The sequence below is a fragment of the Danio rerio genome, chromosome 12, assembly GCF_052040795.2.
Source record: "Danio rerio strain M-AB ecotype USA chromosome 12, GRCz13ab, whole genome shotgun sequence".
NCBI classification, from domain to species: Eukaryota; Metazoa; Chordata; class Actinopteri; order Cypriniformes; family Danionidae; genus Danio; species Danio rerio.
The window spans coordinates 34,509,730-34,532,593 of NC_141032.1; the positions used below are offsets into that span (position 1 = coordinate 34,509,730).

General features: G+C 31.5%; 2 protein-coding genes and 1 long non-coding RNA gene across 4 annotated transcripts in view; 1 reads left to right on the forward strand and 2 right to left on the reverse strand.

The window, feature by feature from the left end:
* Window positions 1–7,267: 7,267 nt before the first annotated feature.
* Window positions 7,268–11,283, reverse strand: smim36 (small integral membrane protein 36). Its single transcript, XM_087276635.1, has 2 exons — window positions 10,777–11,283; window positions 7,268–7,644 (listed from the first exon to the last, which is right to left on the reverse strand). Exon 1 carries the CDS (start codon window positions 11,190–11,192, stop codon window positions 10,884–10,886), a length of 309 nt encoding a protein of 102 aa, XP_087132761.1. The 5' UTR covers window positions 11,193–11,283; the 3' UTR covers window positions 7,268–7,644; window positions 10,777–10,883.
* A 2,836-nt stretch (window positions 11,284–14,119) lies between these two features.
* tmem100b (transmembrane protein 100b) lies at window positions 14,120–16,789 on the reverse strand. The gene is made up of 2 exons (XR_015504321.1): window positions 16,735–16,789; window positions 14,120–14,599 (listed from the first exon to the last, which is right to left on the reverse strand). It is a non-coding gene; the product is annotated as a transmembrane protein 100b (long non-coding RNA).
* Window positions 16,790–19,682: 2,893 nt separating this feature from the next.
* ankfn1a (ankyrin repeat and fibronectin type III domain containing 1a) overlaps window positions 19,683–22,864 on the forward strand; it is a 196,629-nt gene continuing 193,447 nt past the window's right edge. The window contains exons 1-2 of one of the 2 annotated variants that reach the window (XM_087274532.1): window positions 19,683–19,724; window positions 19,827–19,908. In XM_087274532.1, the coding sequence (XP_087130658.1) occupies window positions 19,702–19,724; window positions 19,827–19,908 (105 nt within the window). In that variant the 5' untranslated portion in view covers window positions 19,683–19,701. 2 annotated transcript variants of the gene reach the window in all.

The window sequence follows — 22,864 nt, forward strand, 5'->3', positions numbered from 1 at the left end:
ATGAAAAAATACTATAGTAATTTATAGCCCAAACTACAGTGTTTTTGAACCATAGTGTAGTAAAGATGTACAGTTGAAGTCAGAATTATTAGCCCCACTGAATTATTTGCCCCCATGTTTATTTTTTTCTCAATTTCTGTTTAACAGCACATTTCAAAACCTATTAGTTTTAATAACTCATCTCTAATAACTGATTATTTTATCTTTGCCATGATGACAGTAAATAATATTTGACTAGATATTTTTCAAGACACTTTTATACAGCTTAAAGTGACATTTAAAGGCTTAACTAGGTTAGTTAGGTTAACTAGGCAGGTTAGGGTAATTATGCAAGTTATTGTATAATGATGGTTTGTTCTGTAGACTATCGAAAAATTGCTTAAAGGGGCTAATCATTTTTACCTTAAAATGGTTTTTAAAAAAATGAAAAAACTGCTTTTATTCTAGCAAAAATAAAACAAATAAGACTTTTTCCAGAAGAAAATTATTATCAGACATAAATACATGTATAATAATTAAGTCGATCCCTTTTTAAAAATGAATATTTTTATTTTCTCAGTGAATATAGGCAATGTATTTTGATGCATTTAAACAAAACAGATGTATTAAACAGATACGGTTGAAACCAGAAGTTTACATACACTCTAAAAAAATGAACATAACTATTTTAAAAAAATGTCTGATAGAAAATCAAACTAAACGTTTACGCCCCATTCACACAGGGCTTCAGCGTCAACGCTTGACTTAAGGCGTGTCTGAAGTTGGGGCTGAAGCGATCGTCATAGCAGCGTCAGCCAATGAAATTCAGTCAGCAATAGACCACTGTCTAGCTGGTGTATTTGCATACAGCGATCTGATTGGCTGACGCTTCCGTTGGCGTTTAAAAAGTTGAGCTAGTCCCAACTTCTGCAGCGAACAATGCCTCTGAAACGACGCTGACATATCCACAATGCAGTTAGGCAATGCCTGACGTCACCCATTCAAAGTTAATGGGAAGCGTTGACGCCCCGTGTGAATGGAGCGTTAGTATTATAGGTCCGTTAGGATTACCTTAATGATTTACAGTTGCTAAATACCAGAATAATTAGAGAATTTTTTTTAGCTTTTTCAACTTTGCCCACAAATTGTCTATAGGATTGAGCTCAGGGCTTTGTGATGGCCACTCCAAAACATTCACTCTGTGTCCTTAAAGCACATTTTAACTTATTTGGCAGTATGCTTAGGGTCATAGTTTGTTTGTAAGACCCATTTGTGGCCAAGTTTTACTTTCCTGGCTGATGTCTTAAGATGTTGCTTCAGTATTTCTACATAATGTTCTTTCTTCATAACGCCATCTATGCTGTGAGTGGACAAGTTCCTCTTGCAGCAAAACAGCCCCACATCATGTTGCTGCCTCCCCCATATTTCACAGTTGGGATGGTGTTCCTAGGCTTAAAAGCTTTCCCTTTGTTCTCCAAATGTAACGCTGGTCATTATGGCAAAACAATTCAATCTTAGTTCCATCAGACCACAGGACATGTCTCCAGAAATTACTCTTTTTCTCAGTGTAATTATGCAAATTGTACTCTGGCTTTTTTGTTGATTCTGGCTTGTTGATTTTCCCATGTTATCACACAGGGAAGCAGTGTGTTTGAGGTTTTCTTTAAATACTATTCTACAGTTGTGTATTCTCAAAAAATATCTCTCTCATTATTCTGCTATTAAGCATAACAGAAACAAATTTGATTATCCTAACTTACCTAAAAGAGAAAAGGTTTAGTCACATTAACATCTGACTTTTTATAATTGTTTATGTGCCTTTTTATTCAGTGTATGCAAACTTCTGGTTTCAGCTGTATATTTATTAAAATAATATTTTAGTCCCCAAACATGTTCAGTAATTCAAAGCTTTAAATACAAGTGATGCTATTAAATTCAAGCAAAATATTGCAAAATAAATGACAACCTACAGAATTTCTGTCTTAAAATTTGTTTTTGCTTCTCTTGATTTTTCCTCTTTTGTAAATTTGTATTTAATTTTTTTCTATAACATACAAATTTGAGTGCACTAGTTATTGGGCCGTTATCGTAAGTTTTTTTTTTTGTTATTTATACAGTATTATATTATGATTATTATGTGTAATCATGTCAACTGAATCAACTAGTAAATAATCAATTGATTTCTAATTTCTCAAAAGAGTATTATAAATTTAAATGATAAAATCCTGATATATTACTCTTATACCTTAATTATATAATTAATAAAATTCTTATTTATTAAAAAGTACAAAATACTGATGTTAAATGTTTATATAATTTAATTGACCGATGTATTTTTTCAGTTTCTCTAACATGTGTGTTTGTGTAAATATAATAAAATCACGATAATATCTAAAATGACAACTCAGAATGAAATGATTGAAAGCCATAAACAGAATTAACATCATAAATATAGACCACAAAAACGAAGCATCTCTTCAACATACATGCAAGCATTCAACATCATCATCATCATCTCTCTCTCTCTCTCTCTCTCTCTCTCTCTCTCTCTCTCTCTTTCTCTCTCTCTCTCTCTCTCTCTCTCTCTCTCTCTGTCTCTCTCTCTCTCTTTCTGTCTGTCTCGTAAAATGATTTTGTTTTACTCTACACAGCCTCTGACGTATACAAACACACACAATCTCTGTCTCTCTCTCTGTCTCTCACACACAAACACACTTTTATATAGTTTGTATGAGGACTCTCCATAGGCGTAATGTACTTTATAAAGTAAAAATTCCTATTACATGACTTTACCCTTCTCTACCTAAACCCAACCCTCAAAGGAAACCTGTTGCAAATTTTAAATGTCAAAAAAACTTAGGTATGATTTTTAAGCATGTTGAATTAGGAGGAGACAAACCATCTTAATAGAGTACAACTCATATTCCCATAACCATGTCATTATACAATTTTGTCTCCTCATAAACCACATAAACAAGAACACACACACAAACACGCACGCAAGACTTCCTGTGGGATTATGGGGCATTTATCAAATAGACGAGGAGTTATATAAAGCCATTTGTAAATGCAGAGGGAGCAGATTGGGATGTAACATTAATCCGGGTCTGCATGCAGGCTGACAGAGAACAGGAATTACAGACCTTCACACTGGTCACATCCTCCATCCCATCCCCTCGCCTGGCCTTTAAAACCCTCGGCCACCAGCTCAAAACTGACCCTGATCAATCAATGAAGAGCCCGCATCACTATTAGACACATGACCATGATGTGGAGACATGCTTCATACTGACGTTCTGTTCAGAGTCATGCAAATGATGAAATATAAAAAAAAGTGTTTTTATCATTATTATTAATAATATTAATAATTCAAATTATTAATCATATATAAGTTTTGCCATTTCACATGAAAAAAATACTATGGCAATTTATAATAAAATCTATAGTGTTCAACCATAAGGAATTGTATATTTCTACACTTACCATCCCACATGAAAAGAATACTATAGTAATTTCTAGTAAAATCTAATGTTTTTTAATCCCTACTATAGTAAAGACTTATACTGCTGCCTTATTATGCCACATGAAAAAAATACTATTGTAATTTATATTAAAACTATAGTATTTTGAACCATACAATTGTTATGATGTATATAATTAGGTCTTACCATCTTACATGAAAAAATACCATAGTAATTTATAGTAAAGCTATAGTATTTTTGAACCGTATGACATACATTAAGTCTTACCATCCCACATGAAAAAAATACTATAGTATGTTATAGTAAAATATAGTGTTTTTGAACAATACTATAGTAAAGATGTAGTATTTAGGTCTTACCATATCACATAAAAAAATATTATAGTAATTTATAAGAAACCTATAGTGTTTTTGAACCATACTATAGTAAATATTTATATTATTTAATTTTTAACATCCCACATGAAAAAATACTGTGTAAATTTATGGTAAAAGTATATAGTTTTTAATCATAGTATTGTAAAAAATTATTTAGGTCTACCATCCTACATGGAAAAATACTGTAGTAAATTGTAGTAAAAACTATAGTGTTTTTGAACAATTTTATAAAGACTTTTTAAATATTTTAGTCTTACCATCCCACATGAAAAACAATCCTAAATTAATTTATAGCAAAACGATAGTGTTTTTGAACCATACTATAGTAAAAACATATATTACAGTAAGTGTTATCATTTCATGTGAAAAGCAAAAATATAGTAATTTATAGTACAAACTACAGTGTACCAAACTTTAGTAAAAATGTATATTAAGTGTTATCAGCCCACATGAAAAAAATACTATAGTAATTTATAGCAAAAACTATAGTGTTTTTGAACCATAGTGTAATAAAGATGTATAACTTAACATAACTATAACATAACATAATGTATAACTTTTTATATTTTTTAACATACAACTTCTCCTTTTACCTCAGTAAAGCTCAAAGTGTCTTCTTTCCAATGACATATGATTTGTGTAGCTTACTGTAGTGTGGAACTGTTACTATTTAAAGTTAGGTAGGTGTAAATCCCCAAAATTGACGTCTCACCATCTCACATGAAAAACAATACTATAGCAATTTATAGCAAAATCCATTGTGTTTTTGAATCATGCTATAGTAAAAAAGTATATTAGGTGTTATCATCCCACATGAAAAAATACTATAGTAATTTATAGCCCAAACTACAGTGTTTTTGAACCATAGTGTAGTAAAGATGTACAGTTGAAGTCAGAATTATTAGCCCCACTGAATTATTTGCCCCCATGTTTATTTTTTTCTCAATTTCTGTTTAACAGCACATTTCAAAACTTATTAGTTTTAATAACTCATTTCTAATTACTGGTTTATTTTATCTTTGCGATGATGACAGTAAATTGACTAGATATTTTTCAAGACACTTCTATACAGCTTAAAGTGACATTTAAAGGCTTAACTAGGTTAATAAGGTTAACTAGACGGGTTAGGGTAATTATGCAAGCTATTGTATCACGATGGTTTGTTCTGTAGACTATCGAAAATAAATTTAGGAAAATATTTGGGGAAAATGTAAAAAAGAGGGGAAAAAAATTCAAAGGGGGGCTAATAATTCTATAGCTTCAACTGTTTATTAGGTCTCATCATCCCACATGAAAAACAATACTATAGTAATTTATAGCAAAATCTATATATAATGTTGTTGACTAATACTATAGTAAAGACCAATGCATGTCTTGCTATCCCACATAAAAAAATACTATAGTAATTGATAGTAAAAGCTAGTGTTTTTTAAACCATACTATAGTAAAGACCTATGTTATAAGTCTTACTATCTCACATGAAAAAAAAAATACTATACTAATTTATATTAAAAACGATAGTGTTTTTGAACCATATTATAGTATAGACTTATAATGTTTTAGACTGACCATTCCACAGGAAAATAAAAAAAAACACTATAGTAATTTATGACAATAACTGTAGTGTTTTTGAAGCATACTAGTAAACACATATTTTAAGTCTCACCATACCACATAAAAAATAATGTAGTAATTATAGTAATATAGTGTTTTGGAACCATTCTATAGTAAAGTGTGTTATATATTATAGGATTTACAACTCTTTGTTAATGAATGCTACAAAATACTGTATTATTAACAACTGATAAACTGTAATGTATACTGTAGTGAACTTTAGTTACTATCTTACATGCAAAATGCTGTGGTCATTTATAGTAAATACTGGTTTATTCGAATCATACTACAGTAGAGTGTATTTAACTGTATAGTATTTACATCTCTTTGTTAATGGATGGTATAAAATACTGTACTATCAACAACTGATTAACTAAATAAATACTGAAGTATACTGTGATGTAGAAGAAATATAGATTTAGACAACAGTATTGGGTATTACATTTAAATTTTGAGTATTACATTGTCCTCATGTTTCCATAGCAACTATAGAATTACCACAAGAAATTAATTCGCGTAATTTACTATAGTATAGGTCAAAGCACTATAGTATTTGTTTACTGTGTAAAAGATAATATAGTTTTTGTCTTATTTATTTATATATATATATATATATATATATATATATATATTTTTTTTTTTTATTAAATCTAATTGAGCTGTTTACATTACACTGAATAAACTCATTAACTTCCACGAAATATTTTGAAACAATTTATTTAGTTACTGTTCCGGATACTATTCTAAGACATTTATTCATTTTGCTTAATAATAACTTGTGGACAAGTGATCTACACAGTTGCAATAGCAGGTCGTGTGACTAAGTTAAAACAGCTTAACTTGTTTTAATAAGTTGAATTAACATTAAAACATATGTTGTCTTAACTTATTCAATGTATTATTTTTTACACTGATGTTGGGACAAGTAATGGATAGATAGACAGATTGAAATAAGTCTGAAGTTAAAATGTGCCTTTATTCACCAATGTGCTGTAAACCGAACTCATTTGTTCAATTAGTAATCAAAATAAGTAATTTGTATATAAATAACAATATAAAATTATATAGTAATTATATTAACATCAAAATTTGTATTCTGTTAATATTATTATTTTTAAAAAGCTTTTTACTTTTATAAAATAACAGATATAGAATAACACAGATTTAAAAAAATAATAGTGCTACAACACTGTAAAAAATCCTGCTTGCCTTAAATTTTGAAGCTGAATCAAATTAACTTTATGAGTCGATTGAACTTATAATATGTTAAACTGACTTGAATAACTTATAAAACTAAATTAGAACATAAAAACATGTTGTCATGACTAATTGATATAATTGTTATACAGTGTACTTCAATAGTAACAATGTTATATAATAATAATAATAATAATAATAATTGTTGTTTTGTTTATTATTATTTCACTTATCAAATGGTTTTACAGTGATGCAGTAATTACAACATTGCTAATAATTGTAATAGTTATCCTCATTATTATTATTATTAATATTATTATTATTAATATTATTATTATTAATATTATTATTATTATCATTATTATTATTATTAATATTATTGTAGTAGTAGTAGTAGTAGTAGTAGTAATGGTAGTTTTTATATTATTATTTATATTATATAGCCTATAAAATGGCTATAATAATAATTAATAAATAAGTATAGTTGTAATTATTGCCATTACTATATTTTATAAATACATTTTGAGTAGTTTGTGAGGGTACACTTATAGCCTACTTTTAAAATATATATATTTTGAATGCAAAATACGGTTTAAAAAAACATGCCAAATACAAAAATGCACTCCACAGTCATTTTTTATCAATTAAAATGTCATGGATAGAGAAAAAGATCCAATATAGTTTTAACAATGAGGCAACTTTTTTTTCTTCAAATAATTGTACATGTATCTTTTATAATATACCTATATATTTACACAGTTACAAACACACACACTTTTGAGTTTTACAACAGACACATTCAAAACAAGTAACTTTGTTTTATGCACTACATTTTTTGCCTGAATCCGCAGAATCACACGTGGTTTGCAATGCAGATATCATTGTGAGTGTACACGTGTCCAGACATTAGCCTCTATCCAGTGTCCAGAGGATAAAACAACTCCATTTCCATGATGAAATGGTCCACAATAAACTAATGAATGGTGGCGGATGCTCTGAAACAGAAGATAAGAGCACATTAGTCTGCGTTATTGACTGCGCCTCCACTGGTTAAAAGAGTAAATGAATGTCAGAGACTTGTTATGTAATTCTGATGGCAATAGTGCTTCATGGAGAACCACTGGATAGAAAAACGTATATGTGGAGGTTAAAGAAAGGTCATTTGAGGAGCATTTGATCTGGTAGAAAAAAATAAAAAAAGGATTTTTTTCCTGGATTTTATATGTGTTTTCAAAAGGATATGGAAATTTATTTTAATTATAGAAGTTTTATAATAGACTTAATAGAGGAAGTACTTTTATTTTTATTGTTATGTTAGCAAAAATTGTTATGTGCAAATGAATTGGTAATTTAATGTATGAGTGTTGGTTATTTTAATGGTTATTTAATAATAGATAATGGTTATTTTTTTTATTTATTATCAATTTATAAAAATTTATTATCACATAAACAGCTTAGAATGTTCAAGATATGTATTATAAGCACATAAAAGTTCGTAAACAAAGTACATAAGTCAAAAAAATTCTTAATTAACTTTTTTTTAAAGTTTTAAATGATTATTAACTATTTGTGTTAGTATTGGTAAATATTTATTGTGAATGATATGATGAACCAATAAATTTATGTTTTTTATTAATGAAAATTAATGATAAATATTAGTTACGTTTATACTTTTCTGCTATTAATCTTATGTGCAAATTGTACAATTGTTTATTTTGTCTAAATTATTAAATGGGTCATATGTTTTAACTTTATTTTCATGAATAAATAAATGAATAAAAATAAAATAAATTATATATATATATATATATATATATATATATATATATATATATATATATATATATATATATATATATTAGTTCATTTATTGTTTTCAAACATAAACTTTTAATTTAAATGGTTATTAAGTATCAGTGTCAGTATTAGTAAATATTATTTAATGTCAATGAGATAATCAACTACAGAATGGATGTTTTTTAAATTAATGAACAATAATGATAAAAAATAATAATATTTACTTTCTGTTTAATAATCATATTTGCAAATTGTACAGATGATAATTTTGGCAAAATTATTATTACCCATTTTCATATATTTTAACTTTTCATAAATAAATAAATAAATGAATGAATGAATGAATGAATGAGTGATTGGATGAATGAATAAAAAAAGAAAGAATAAAAAAAGGAATAAAGGAGTGAAAGAATTAATAAATAATTAATAAATAAATAAACTGTAAATTGTAGTTTAAACTTTGTTTTTGTTTAATGGATTTATTTTTAAAATATATCAAACAAACATCTCAGATAATATAACTTTATTTTTAATAATCAATAAAGCAATCAATCAATCAATAAATGAATGAATGAATGAATAAATAAATACAAATCTGTCATCATATTATACATATAGGTAATGGTGTGTATGTATTTATGTATGTATATTTGTGTCTAAGTATTTTTGCATTCATTCATTCATTCATAAATAAATCACATCAGTTTATTTTGCTTTGCCACTTAAAAAAAATCTGTCTGAGCTGTGATTTGTTTGCCCTTATAATTGATGTGTTTGTGTAATTTGTTACACAAAATAGTAAATAATGTGAGTTTGGTACATTTTAATACAGTTTAGATAGTCCTGATTGTAGAATCACACCATGAACTAAAGCTGAAGCAGCCAAAGAAGAACAGATGCAAGTTGCATCCATGACAAAATCGTCCTTATTTTTGATTTTCACTATTTAAGTATCTTCAGCTCAACTGTACACAATATCATATTTAGATAAGCATCTTATCTGGATAAAAAAAACACTGAAGTGCACAAAACAATACATTAGCTCCAGCCATTTTTGTTTGTATGTTGACTCGAATGATGATGATGGTGATGATGATGATGATGATGATGATGATGATGCAGATGATGACGCAATAGTACAGACACTTGATGTTGCTGAAGTTAATCCCTGTACCGCCAAATGCCTTCTTCCTGTTAATGGACATAAATTCTGAAGAATTCATCATGCTCTTTTTTTCCCAGACACTGGGAAAAGAAATTTGTCTGCACAAATACTCAGAGTGTTTTAAATCCTTATTAATGAAATGCATAAAAGCATCTGGTGTCTCTGAAACATTTTAAATCTGTTATTCAAGAACTGAAGGATTAATGAATGAGTTGTAAATGCTGTGCGTTGCACATTGATTTTAACTTTATTTGATTTTGATTTTGCCTGCCTGCTTTGCTGAAAACATTGGTGTATGTGTAAAAATGATTTAGATCCAGTATTTGCTGCTGATTTTCACAAATAGTAGAAAAAAATAAATAAACAACACTCTGAATAAGTTTTTAAAAAGCTGAAATGTTTTATATTTGTTTTATTACAATTACTTTACAGTGCAGGACATTATCTGAGGTTATCTGGTTATAATAATAATAATAATAATAATAATAATAATAATAATAATAATAATAATAATAATAATAATAAAATGCAACCAGGTAACTACATTTAAATATTTAGAAGTAAAGGCTAAAAGGTCACAGTTGGCTTTATTTATAATTTCCCTCTTTTTTAAAAATTTGTGAATAAATAAAAATGTTTTTAAAGTGCAATTTTTACAGTTTTACATGTTTTTATAAAAAGAATATATGGTTAATAAAAAATGATAATATTAATAAGCAATGTTGACGAGGGTGATGATAATGATGATGATCATGAGGATGATGGTAAGTTCCAGTTCTTAATTTTCTTGTAAATATGAATTTTTAACATAAAGAATACTTTAAAGCACTCATTAATTTCTATTAATTAATTTTAATAATAAGTTAATAAAATTTTAGATTAATCTAAATGATATATTAACAAATATTTTAGAGTGAATTTGATAACGATTTATTAATGAACATTAAAAACAACTATTATTATTATTGCTATATTATTATTAGGCTATATCAATAATAATAATAATAATAATAATAATAATAATAATAGCAACATAGTGTCTCGTTATTAATAGTGTGGAAATTGTACATTGTACTGCTTCAGTTGAATGGTAGACACAACAATTTAGCCCAAAGTATTAAATGGGTCAAATGTTGAGGGTCAGGGTTTGTGTAGCCTATCTTACCTGTTTTAGCTCCAATTAGATTCAAATTTCAGCTTCATCAACTTGTAGAAACCTGAATAAGTGTCTAAAAGTTAAAAGTCTTTCATCAGTATGTGTGTGTGTGTTTGTCAGACCAGAGTGCTCCTCTTCTCGCGCATGTCCGGCGTAAGCGGCGCGAAGTTGGACGCGGTGGTGTTGTTCTGTTCGTTGAACCGGGAGGAAGCGGGCGAGTTCTGCATCACCACCAGCCGGATGGGCGATTGCTGCTGCGGGGCTGGAGGCTCAGAAACATCCTCTTTCGTCGGGTCTTTACCTCGGCAGTCGTACAAGATGCACGAGATGAGAAAGACCAGAAGTAAAATCACGTAGCTGGCTATGAGGATGATGAGGTTTAGTGTGACTGGATCAATCTCCGAGTAAAACTCCATGAGACCCATGGCGACGCCGCATCCCTGAATCCGCGCTCCGGCCGAAATCTGGGCACCATCGGCGAAGGGCCCTGTCCGGGGATCAGAGATGTGGAGATGTGATGTGGATCTGCCGTTCAAAGACTTTAATCCCTCCCCTTCCAACCTTGGATTCCTGCGGCCAATGATTAAAAGCTGCTCACTTTAATAGCTTAAGCTGCCATTTTAATTTTGCCAGCTGCACATTGCAGGATGGATGGATGGATTTGGGTAAATTATAGAAGCGGTGAAAGGGTGGAGTACATATTTTGGCATGGCCCTCCTCGTGTGCTTTTATTGCACGTCAGTGTGGGATTTCACTAAGTATTGTGTAATGAACGACTTTTAGTTATGTCATTATACCTAAATGGACCGTGACATAACAGGCAAGCCAAAAAGCAGATTTGTGAGGAGTATTTTGGGAACATATTTTTTTTCATTCACCTTTTTGTGGATAACATTAGTTTAATACATTTTACAAAATAATAATAATAATTTTAAATAAAAATCATCATTACTGTTTATTCCGAACTGGGTTGCAGCTGGAAGGGCATCCGCTGTGTAAAACATATGCAGGATAAGTTGGCGGTTCATTCCGCTGTGGCAACCCCAGATTGATAAACGACTTGGCCGAAAATAAAATAAATGAGTGATAATAATAATAATAATAACAAATAAATAAAAATCACCATTACTGTTCAATAAAGATACACAAACTGTCCCTAGGGTGGTACATTTTCAAAAGGTACACATTTGTACTTTAAAGGGTCCATATTGGTTCCTCAAAATTATATATTAGTACCTAAAAATTTTAAGAGAAACACTTTTGTACTTTTTAGGTACTATGTTCACCTATATTAATATGGACCTTTTATGTACCAATTTGTACCTTTTGAAAAGGTACCACCAGTGACAGCTCATGTACCTTTATTTCCGAGAGTGTGGAAGGGCATCTGCTGTGTAAAACATGCTGGATAAGTTGGCGGTTGATTCCGCTGTGGTGACCACTGATGAATAAAGGGACCAAGCCGAAGGAAAATTAATTACTTTTCATTTTAAAGACATAATTAAAGACATACTGAAAAAAATATGAAAATCTATGTTAAGTCATAAACGGACTGCATAAAATAGAAGCCACATATTATTTACAATTTAGATTTTAAAGTTATTTTGGAAATGTAAACATAAAAGTGTTTCAAATACCTTCAGGAAAATAGAATATTTTTCTGTCATCATTTAGTGTAACAGAAGTAGTCATGAAAAATAATAATCAACTTACCTATTTGGGTCTGTACATATTAAAATATCAAAAGAGTGGTCAAAAATATTTTTGGGATTTTAGATAATAAAAAGTGTCATTCTGGCAAATGGGTGATTTTGAAATGCTTGCTTTAATATGGCAAAATATCACTAAATGATTTTTACATGCTCTAAAATAGCCTGACCAGTTTTTAAAAATATATATTTTTGGTACTATTATTGTTCTGTCAATTATGGTAAACATGTTGTATAGCCACTAATAAATAAATAAATTAATACATTTTTGAATAAATAAATATAAAAAATATAAGCTAATGGTGTTTGAAAACCCTGTCTTTGTTCAGTATACACTGCAATAATGTTAGCTGTAGGAAATTTTGGAAAAAAAAAAAACACAAACTAGGGCAAATAATTGGATGATGTTAATGGATGAGAAGAACAGAGTACTTTTCTTCTTTTAATCTCACTCCATCAGCATCTGTTACACTTCCACACACACCACCTGGCTAAAATGTTACAGTTTGACCAGGATTACAGTGTGAAGGAAACAGATGAACTAAAAAAGAAGGACGGAAGTTTGGACATTCAGTCCATACACAACACACCACAAATCTGTCCCAAATCTCAATCTAAAATGTTCTGTTCTGGCCTTTAGGCAGGTGATCTGGAGTCACCAAAAGTTCAGTTCAAAACAGATGTTTGAGCTCAAAGTGTGTCAGGTGAATATTATGAAATTGAATAGATTTGGGAATCTGAGCTCTGAATTGGTCTGATTCTGGATCTAATTGCTAAATGAAAAGTTTTTTTTAAAATATACAAAATGCATTTAAATTATTTTTACAATTTGGAAGTAATGATCATTTTGTAAAACAGTCATGACTTGTATTATCTTTAAACAAAAACCATATTGCATCTAATTCACAACTTTGCATTGAGTGAATGTGGGAATAAATATCAAATAGTTTTAGGATGAATTGCACATTATTAAAATATGTCACTTCCTTTGAATTTTAATTTTACACACTAACTACATCAAAAACAAAATGTATATATTTGAAATCAGAATTATTAGCCCCCCTTTGAATTTTATTATATTTTTTAAATATTTCCCAAATTATGTTTTAATAACTGATTTATTTTATCTTTGCCATGATGTCAGTACATAATATTTGACTACATATTTTTCAAGACACTTCTATACAGCTTAACTAGGGTAATTAGGTGCACTAGGTAGTGTAACTAGTGTAATTAGGCTATTGTATAATAAGTAATAACTTATTGTATAACGATGGTTTGTTCTGTAGACTATCGAAAAAATATAGCTTAAATTAGTTAATAATTTTGACCTTAAAATAGTATTAAAAAAATAAAAACTGAACTTATTATTGTCGCAATAAAACAAATAAGACTTTCTCTGGGAGAAAAAAATATTATCAGACATTCTGTTAAAATTTCCTTTCTCTGTTAAACATAATTTGGGAAATATTTAAAAAACAAAACAAATTCAAAGGGGGGCTAATAATTCTGACTTCAACTGTATGCACAATTATAATATTGTAAAGTATACTATAGAAAATATTAATTTGAATGAGAGTTTGTGAGGGGTTAACTCATGTTAAGCACTCTAATAGCATTTTTACAAATTATTTCAGTCAGAATCCTTCAAAATGCATTTTTATTTGATGTTACTAATTGACAAATTAATTCATATAAACACAAAGTCAAATGCAAAACATTTCAATCAAAGCTGTTCCTCCAGCTCTCCACCAGGTCAGTCTGACTATCCCATGATCTGTCCATTTCTCTCCTCTTTCTGCATCTTCTGCAGGCTGCACTGAATGCCAGAAGCAAGAGCCCACCGCTGAGCAGCAGGAGCCCCAGAATGGAGATGATGGACCCATGGCTGTTGAAACTGTAGGCCACAGCAGTGACTGTGACACCGATGATCAGCAGAACCACAGCAAAGGGAAGAGTACAGCGAGAACACGAGTCCTCCGCTCCTCCAGTGGCTGTGCTCAGATCTGCGGCATTAGGCTTCAATGCAGGAGGATCAGAGCTCATGGTTCAGTTCAGTTCACTGCTGCTCTTTATTGATGATGCCGATGATGAAGAGACTGATGGTGATCATAGTAGCATTTCTGTGATACAAAATACATATATATTTATAGGAAAATTATGATTTGCTTGCTTTTTTGAAATCTTAGCCATTTGGTTAGCCATTCATTCATTCATTCATTCATTCATTTTCTTTCAGCTTTTATTCATCAAGGGTCACCACAGCAGAATGAACCACCAACTTATCCAGCATGTTTTATGCAGCAGATGCCTTTCCATGCAGCAACCCAGTACTGGGAAACAAACCATTACTCACTCATACATACAGTACACACCATTTTGTACACACAAACAATACGGGCAATTTAGTTTATTCAATTCACCATAGCACATTTCTTTGGACTGTGGGGGTAAACCAGAGCACCCAGAGGAAACCCACGCCAACAGGAGAAGAACATGCAAACTTCACATAGTAATGCCAGCTTTTCCAGCCGGGGCTCGAACCAGCGACCTTCTTGCTGTGAGGCAATCGTGCTACCCACTGTGCCACCATGTCATCCATTTGGTTAGTATTTGTTTTTATTTTTCTAAACATGCAATCAAAATAGTCCGTATAATTTATTGTAACTAATAATTTAATCTTTGTTATAGACTACATTTTGTTTCTTTCTTTGTTGTCTCTCTATGATAATATATTAATTAGTAGTTATGAATAATGGAATTAGAACAAGCAATTATGAAAACATAAAACATCAGTCTTTTTAAAATTTGTTTATTAAAAATAATATTCTGACATAAAATCTTCTTATTTAAAAAAAAGTATTTAAAAAGTAATTTTAAACAGTAAGTTACATCACTAAAGTCAATACAGAGCTTTTCGAACAGTATTTAAAACTTTTTTTTTTAGTAAATGAATCCTGACCAAATGCATGACTCCAAAAATAAAATAAAAATAAATGAGAGTTAGCAGCACAACTGCTTTCAATATATTCATTCACTCATATTCTTTTCGGCTTAGTCCCTTTGTTAATCAGGGGTCGCCACAGTGGAATAAACCGCCAATTTATCCAGCATATGTTTTACGCAGGGGATGCCCATTCAGCTGCCGTCCATCATTGGGAAACACCCATGCACTCTCATTCACACACATACACTACGGAAAATTTAGCTTGCTTTCAATATGGTAATCTCTATAAAACATTCTATACAAGCATCAAATGAGCCTATTAGAATAAAGTAACATTACACAAATAAATTACATTTTATATTTAATATGCACTATTACTGTATATATTAGGCTGTTTTACAGTTTATGGATTATTTAAATATGAATGAGTTCAAAAACAGATTTTCTCAGTGATGGGTTTCAGCTGGAAGGGCATCCGCTGCATAAAACATATGCTGGATAAGTTGGCGGTTCATTCCGCTGTGGTGACCCCTGACTAATAAAGGGACTAAGCCAAAAAGGAAATGAATGAATAAAAACAGATATAATACAACGGAAATTTTCCCAGAGACTGGTTGCAGCTGGAAGGGCATTCCAGAATAAAACATGTGCTGGATAAGTTGGCGGTTCATTCCGCGGTGGTGACCCTGGATTAATGAAGGGACTAAGCCAAAAAGAAAGTGATTGAATGAATGAATATAAAACAGAAACCCCAGATATAGAATAAAACAAAGCTTACATGAACTAACACATTTACATATAACAAATGTGTGCATTGTTTCTTAATGCACTAAACAGATACAATTTGTATGGCATTTGATAAAATATAACTTACATTAATAATCATAAAACATAATTTAATATCACCCTTATTAAAGATTTACTGACTCAGTGCCAACTAAAAGAACATTAAAATCTATATGTTATGTCATTATAAATAGACTGCATAAAACAGAAGTCAAATATCATAGAAAATATGGATTTTAAGGGAAATATAAACGTGTTAAATACCTTCTGGAAATCTATCGTCATTTAGTGTAACAGATACTCCAAATTGAAACAACAAACTGATTCTTGTAACATTTTTGTTACAATGTGAACATGTAGAGACATCCATTTTAAATACTTTAATCTAATAGTTAAATATCAAAATATTTTATGCAATTTAATCGATTTACAAAAGAGCTAACTTTTTTTAAGTGAAAAATGGTTAACTGCAGCCATGTTAGTAAAGAAAAAAGAAAAAGCTTGATCACTTAACTAGAAACTTACCATATTTCTGCAGAGATGAACCATATGTGCCCTGGAATGGTAACCAAATAGAAATGAAGTATCTCAATATGTTCTTCCTTCTATCTTAATATTTAACCCCCTACACACCGACTGCACGTATTCATTGGCCAGGCGCAGGATTGTCCCACCAGCGGGTTAGTTTGTGGGTCACCGGGGTGCCTCGGTATCCGAGGAACAAAAACAAAGCTCTGCGGCGCAGCTGCTAGGCCACACACTCCCAGATTCCCGTCAATTACAGACAGATGTTCAGCCTCTGCCTCTTTCATCTCTCTCCCACCACCACCAGTGCTGCTTCTGCGCTGGGCTCAACATCTTCTGCATTACTGTGTCTAAGAGTGACCGGATATGTGTATTATAAAGTTTTTATTGGCTTACTCAATCTTTCATTACTCTGAAAACAATCATCTATGATAAAAGATTTTGCTGTTTTCACGTCAGGAGATGCGTTCTGTCAATACGGCAAGCCGTATTAACATTTAATTTACACTTGAAGAGTTCAGATGCAAAAACCCCTAAGTGCCATCGATAATTTTCTTTTAATATTAGCATTTCAGGCTCCTGCCTTGATTCAGAAATTTCACTTTTATGGCTAAGAATAGGCCTATATTAAATGTTAAATGACTTGCCGTACAGTCGATAAAAATAAGTCTGGGTTAAAGCTCCCTCCTGTGGTATTTTTAGTGACTAGCAGGGAAACAGTTGTATCCACAGGGAGAGAGTAGGTCTAATTAATTTCTGAATGTGTTGTAAAAACATTACTTGGTATAATATAAATGCTTCATTTTGTAACATGACCAATAAAGGATCATATCTTTTTCATCTCATGATTTTACTTTTAATTAGAGTTCTAATGTGTTGGAAAATAGCATTACTTGTCAACTTGCTAAGGTTTATATCATGCTGACTTGAGGGAAACCCACTTATCACATTAAGCTAATTTTAAATTCAATTAAGACCATGTGATTAAACAATGATTTAGAAACATTTAACTGAACTGAATCAAAAACGATGGATACACAAGCATTATGTTTATATATGTTTAATTAATTATTTATTTTATTAATTATTATTTACATATTCCATGTATGGTGTACATTATTTACTTCTACGTTTTTTATTTTACGTTTGATATATTATGTATTTAAATAATATAAATTAAAATCCAATTCTAATTTATAATTTAATATTTTGATTATTAATATAGGCTCAAAGCCAACCTGTTAAAATGGTTGGACCTTTTTGCAGTTATTCACCTCATTTTCTATTCAATTCTAGCATTTTAAGAACTAATCTTTTCTGGATCAGCTTGTCGAATGGTGATCATAACCACACTTTTTTTGGTGCACCAAAAATATTTCCTACAAGTTTGTCAGTGCTTACCATAGTATTTTACTACAAAGCATTTATTTACAAATTTAGATATAAACTGTAAGTTAAACAAGTTTCATAAATATTGTTATGAGATTAATATTAGGTGACGCAGTGGCGCAGTAGGTAGTTCTGTCGCCTCACAGCAAGAAGGTCGCTGGTTCCAACTCGGCTCAGTTGACTTTTCTGTGTGGAGTTTGCATGTTCTCCCTGTGTTCGCGTGGGTTTCCTCTGGGTGTTGTGGTTTCCCTCACAGTCCAAAGACATGCGGTACTGGTGAATTGGGTAGGCTAAATTGTCCATAGCGTGTGTGTGTGGATGTTTCCCAGAGATGGGTTACGTTGGCGGTTCATTTCGCTGTGGTGACCCCGGATTAATATAGGGAATAAGCTGACAAGAAAATGAATGAGATTAATATTTTTAAAAAAAAGAATAAATAAATAAGAAATAAATACTTCTTTTTGAATACAAATGTATTATTTCTCATCAATCATTAAAAAAAATTATATATATATATATATATATATATATATATATATATATATATATATATATATATATATATATATATAGTAAAAATATAGCCTATAACAAACTGGCCTGCTCATTCAACTTTTCTTAGTCAGAATTTGGCCACTAGAATAATTATTTACTACTTGAATTATTATTTATTTTTTTATCAATAATTTTCACAATTTATGATAGCAGAGCAGTCAAAAATTGAATAAATGGGCTTATAAAGGGGCATTTTCTGGACCTTTTGGTGGCGGGATTTGTTTTATGAACCACCCAAACCCCCCTGGCTTCTAGCCTATGGTGAAACACATATTACAACACTTTACCAAATGTAATCAGGTTGATGTAGTGAGCCTAAATAAAAGTTTTATGATTTTAAATATCATTTAATAAATATGCAAATAAAACACAATCCAATAAAACACAAGAATGAATCTTCTTGCATACATTTTTAAGCAATTAAATTCAAGATGTGATAAAGAAAATACAATAATTAAATATCCTACATTTTTATTTATTTATTTTTGATAGATCATGATTAAAAAAGACTTGTAGTATCTGGCATTAGGCATAATTCATATGTAGTTTTTCATTAAATAATAATTTTCTAACTTATACTGTACGTTTTACATTCAAATTGGAGGCTGCTGTTTTACTATTCATTCATTTTAATAAAAACCAGTCACATTCCAAGACCATGCATGTTTTTAGCTCAAATTGCACAGTTCTGTTACCGAGAGACTAGTCATAATGCAGTCTGGTGGAAATGCCTGAGATGTTCTTCTTTGGTTACATCAACATGAAGATGAAGAACTGTTTATGCGAGATAATTGCAGTGCCTCATTTTCCTGGATAACTACATAAATATTTCCTGTCTTATCTTCTGCAGACATGCACCAAGAAATCAGGACAGGACGGGTTTCAAAAGAAAATCCACATTTTAACGTCTATAAACGCGTTAGCAAAACCCATGCTTTCAAAAAACATTACAAGCGGGAGCTATTGAACAGAAATGAAAAGTGAGGATCACTGGAGCAGATGACAGGGTTCATTTACTTCCTGATGGCGAACAGCGATCACATTTGGTGAGTTTGACAGAAATATTTAGCTCTTTCTTCCCACATGCTGTCGCAGAAGTTTTCACCACGCCGAAGTGGAAGACACGTAACGGGAAGTTTTGAGTCCAGTTTCAGGTTTTTACGGGAAGAGGATGCAGATGTTCTGAGGATCCGCCGCGGTTCCATGAGTCCAGAACCGGGGAACAAAGAGGTACAAAGTATGCTTTTCCAAACGAGTGTTTGTGTACATTGAAGCTTTCTGACGCGTTCAAACTTTGTAGCGTGCCTCGCAACGGGAGTGTTTTGAGTGAAGGTGGGCTGTTTTATGAAAGGAAGAGGACTAATTAAAGATGGATGCATGTGTGATATAAACAGTGTGGTTATGATGGGGAAACTGTAAGGAGATGTTAAAGCATTTCGGAAACATTTTGGGACCACACGCACCTCTGTTACTGTAAAGTACATTCGTTTGAAGCCTTGTGATTATGAGCGACTGTTTACCATTATAGAACAGTTAGCCTATATCACATATACATTAAGGACTAGGTAAAAAATAGTGATCAAAGACATTTTACTCATTTCAAAATGCTTGACTTCCAGGAAATACTCTTGGACTATGGAACCTGCCATCAGTGGTGGAAAGAGTACTTCTTGCCCAAAAATGTAGTGCAAGTAAAGTATCTGGTGTAAATACTACTCTTAAGTATGAGTAAAAAGACCTTTTAAAAGTAAGAGTAGTGAATATTATGCTGGAAAGGTTGATGCGTTTACATGTAGTTGTACGCGTGTGTGTATGTGTGTGTGTGTGTGAACGTACTGTAACACTCTGTAGTGCATTTACAGTAGTTATTGTTTAATGCTGTTTTGGTCATTATACAGTAAACATCCATCATCTTCTCATCAATGGCATTTAGTCTAAACAGTCTCTGGGTCACTGTGTGTAAACTATCTTTTTGGACACTTTTAATGGTTCATAACAGTTTGCTGCATGTCTTAAGGTATAGTTCAGTGTGATGCAATTTACTTTCTGTAGTGTAGATTTAGTTTCTAAAGGGATATTATTTCTATGTGCGATTTGATTGGACAGGAATAGCAGGATTGATTTTTCTAATCCCCATAACATTAGACAGGAAATAATAAAATAGTGACTGCAGGTGGAAGGAAATAGTGGAGTAAAAGTACAGACACTCCACTAAAAATGTACTCAAGGTAAAGAAAAAGTACACATTTTAAAAACTACTTAGTAAATTACAATTTCTAAAATAAACTCCTCAATTTCAGTAGTTTGAGTATTTGTACTTTGTTACTTTACACCACTGCCTGCCATTAAAGAGATGGTTCATCCAAAATTTTAAAGTATAATTTTTAATGTGCTCTAATATAGGTGACTTTTGTACATTGGAATTCTAAATATTTTTTTAGCTGTAACTGTGGTCTTTGGTGAGTCATAAACTGCAACTTTAAGGGCTATTGGCAGTTTGAGAATTCAAAAAACATATACATGCATAACAAAAATTAATACCTGTGATTTCTGGCGAAACAATTACGTGTTTTGAAACTAAATCATCAGTTTTTGCAAGAACCTGAACGTTATTAAATTGAATCCACAGGCTCAGCAAAGGGTCTTGAGTGCTTAAGAGTTTGAAGCTTCAGTTTCCTGTCATATAATGACATTTGTTCGGTACAAACACAGATGTTAGCTGGGATGTTTGTTTACAACTTTCTTATGTTGCAGCTTTCACAATTAGTGCAAATACGTTCCATTTTGACTTAAGAGATATACGTTCTCCCTCTACATTCTAAATAAACAGAATCAGCTCACATGTGAGTTAGTTTCAAGTCTGTGGATTAAAGTTTGTTGCACTGATTAATCGTTTGGCATCACATGATCTGAATGCATCATAAGGAGCCACAGATATAAATTTTGCAAACTGCACTGTAAAATAAATACATAAATTTACAGTTTTGCTCTGGCAGCTGGGGTGCCGAAAATAAAAAGTAAACAGCTGTAAATTACAGAAATTTACAGTAAAATAACAGATGTTAAATTACAGAAATTTATTGTTAAACAACAGAAGTTAAATTACAGAAATTTACAGTAAAATAACAGATGTTAAATTACAGAAATTTACAGTACAATAACGGATGTAAAATTATAGAAATTTCCTTAAATTTGAATTTCTGTAATTTAACATCTGTTAACCTGCTCCCGAAAAAAGCATACACTTAAGGCTTTTTTTTACAGTGTACAGAAAACGAGGCAACAATTTTAATTATACTTACATCTTATGATCCGGAGGAAGAAGAAATTGGTCCATATGGAATGTAACGATTACTGCAAAGTTCCTGTCAAAGTCCTATACACAACAGTCTCTGCTGCTCCTTCCTTTACTAGCAAACAGACGACAAATCCCACGTTGCAGTGTAGGTTATTGTATCAAAAATCCGAAAAATAACACAGCACTAGGTTGGCTTTACTGTGGTCATTCATTTCATTACATTTTCTTGTCGGCTTAGTCCCTTTATTAATCCGGGGTCGCCACAGTGGAATGAACCACCAACTTATCCAGCAAGTTTTTACACAGTGGATGCCCTTCCAGCCGTACCTATCTCTGGGAACCATACACACACACACTCCAAACTCCACACAGAAACACCAGCTGAGCCAGAGATCGAACCAGCGACCCAGCGACCTTGCTGTGTGGCGAACGTGCTACCCACTGCGCCACGCGTCGCCCGCTTTACTGTGGTATTGTTGTGAAAATGAACTTTAACCCTTTATTCTCTTCATCTGTCAGTGCTCATCATCTTCGTGTCCTGATCTGTCCTGTTATCCCCTGCGCACCGCTAGTGTCTGAAGGGAAAGGCACGTTTATGTTTTACCGGAACCGGCTTCTCGTATTTGATGATGTACCATATCAACGTTGACATGTTCAAGCAAAAGATCTGAACCCCATACAACTCATTTATTGGACTCTGAGTCGACTATTTAGTTAAAGACTCAATAGTTTTAATCACGGTGCACTTTCAGATTTAAACCTCAGCTGGATGTTTTCATTCACTTAGAGCTTTGTTACACACTGCATGTAAGCTCATTTTCAATGTAAAATTTCTAAATTTAAAAAATAAAGAAGTAAATAAATGGCCAATGTTCATTTTTAGGTTTC

What these genes read in the sequence shown, in the direction of transcription:
- smim36 (XM_087276635.1), bottom strand. Translation starts at nt 11,192, where the DNA reads ATGGGTCTCATGGAGTTTTACTCGGAGATTGATCCAGTCACACTAAAC.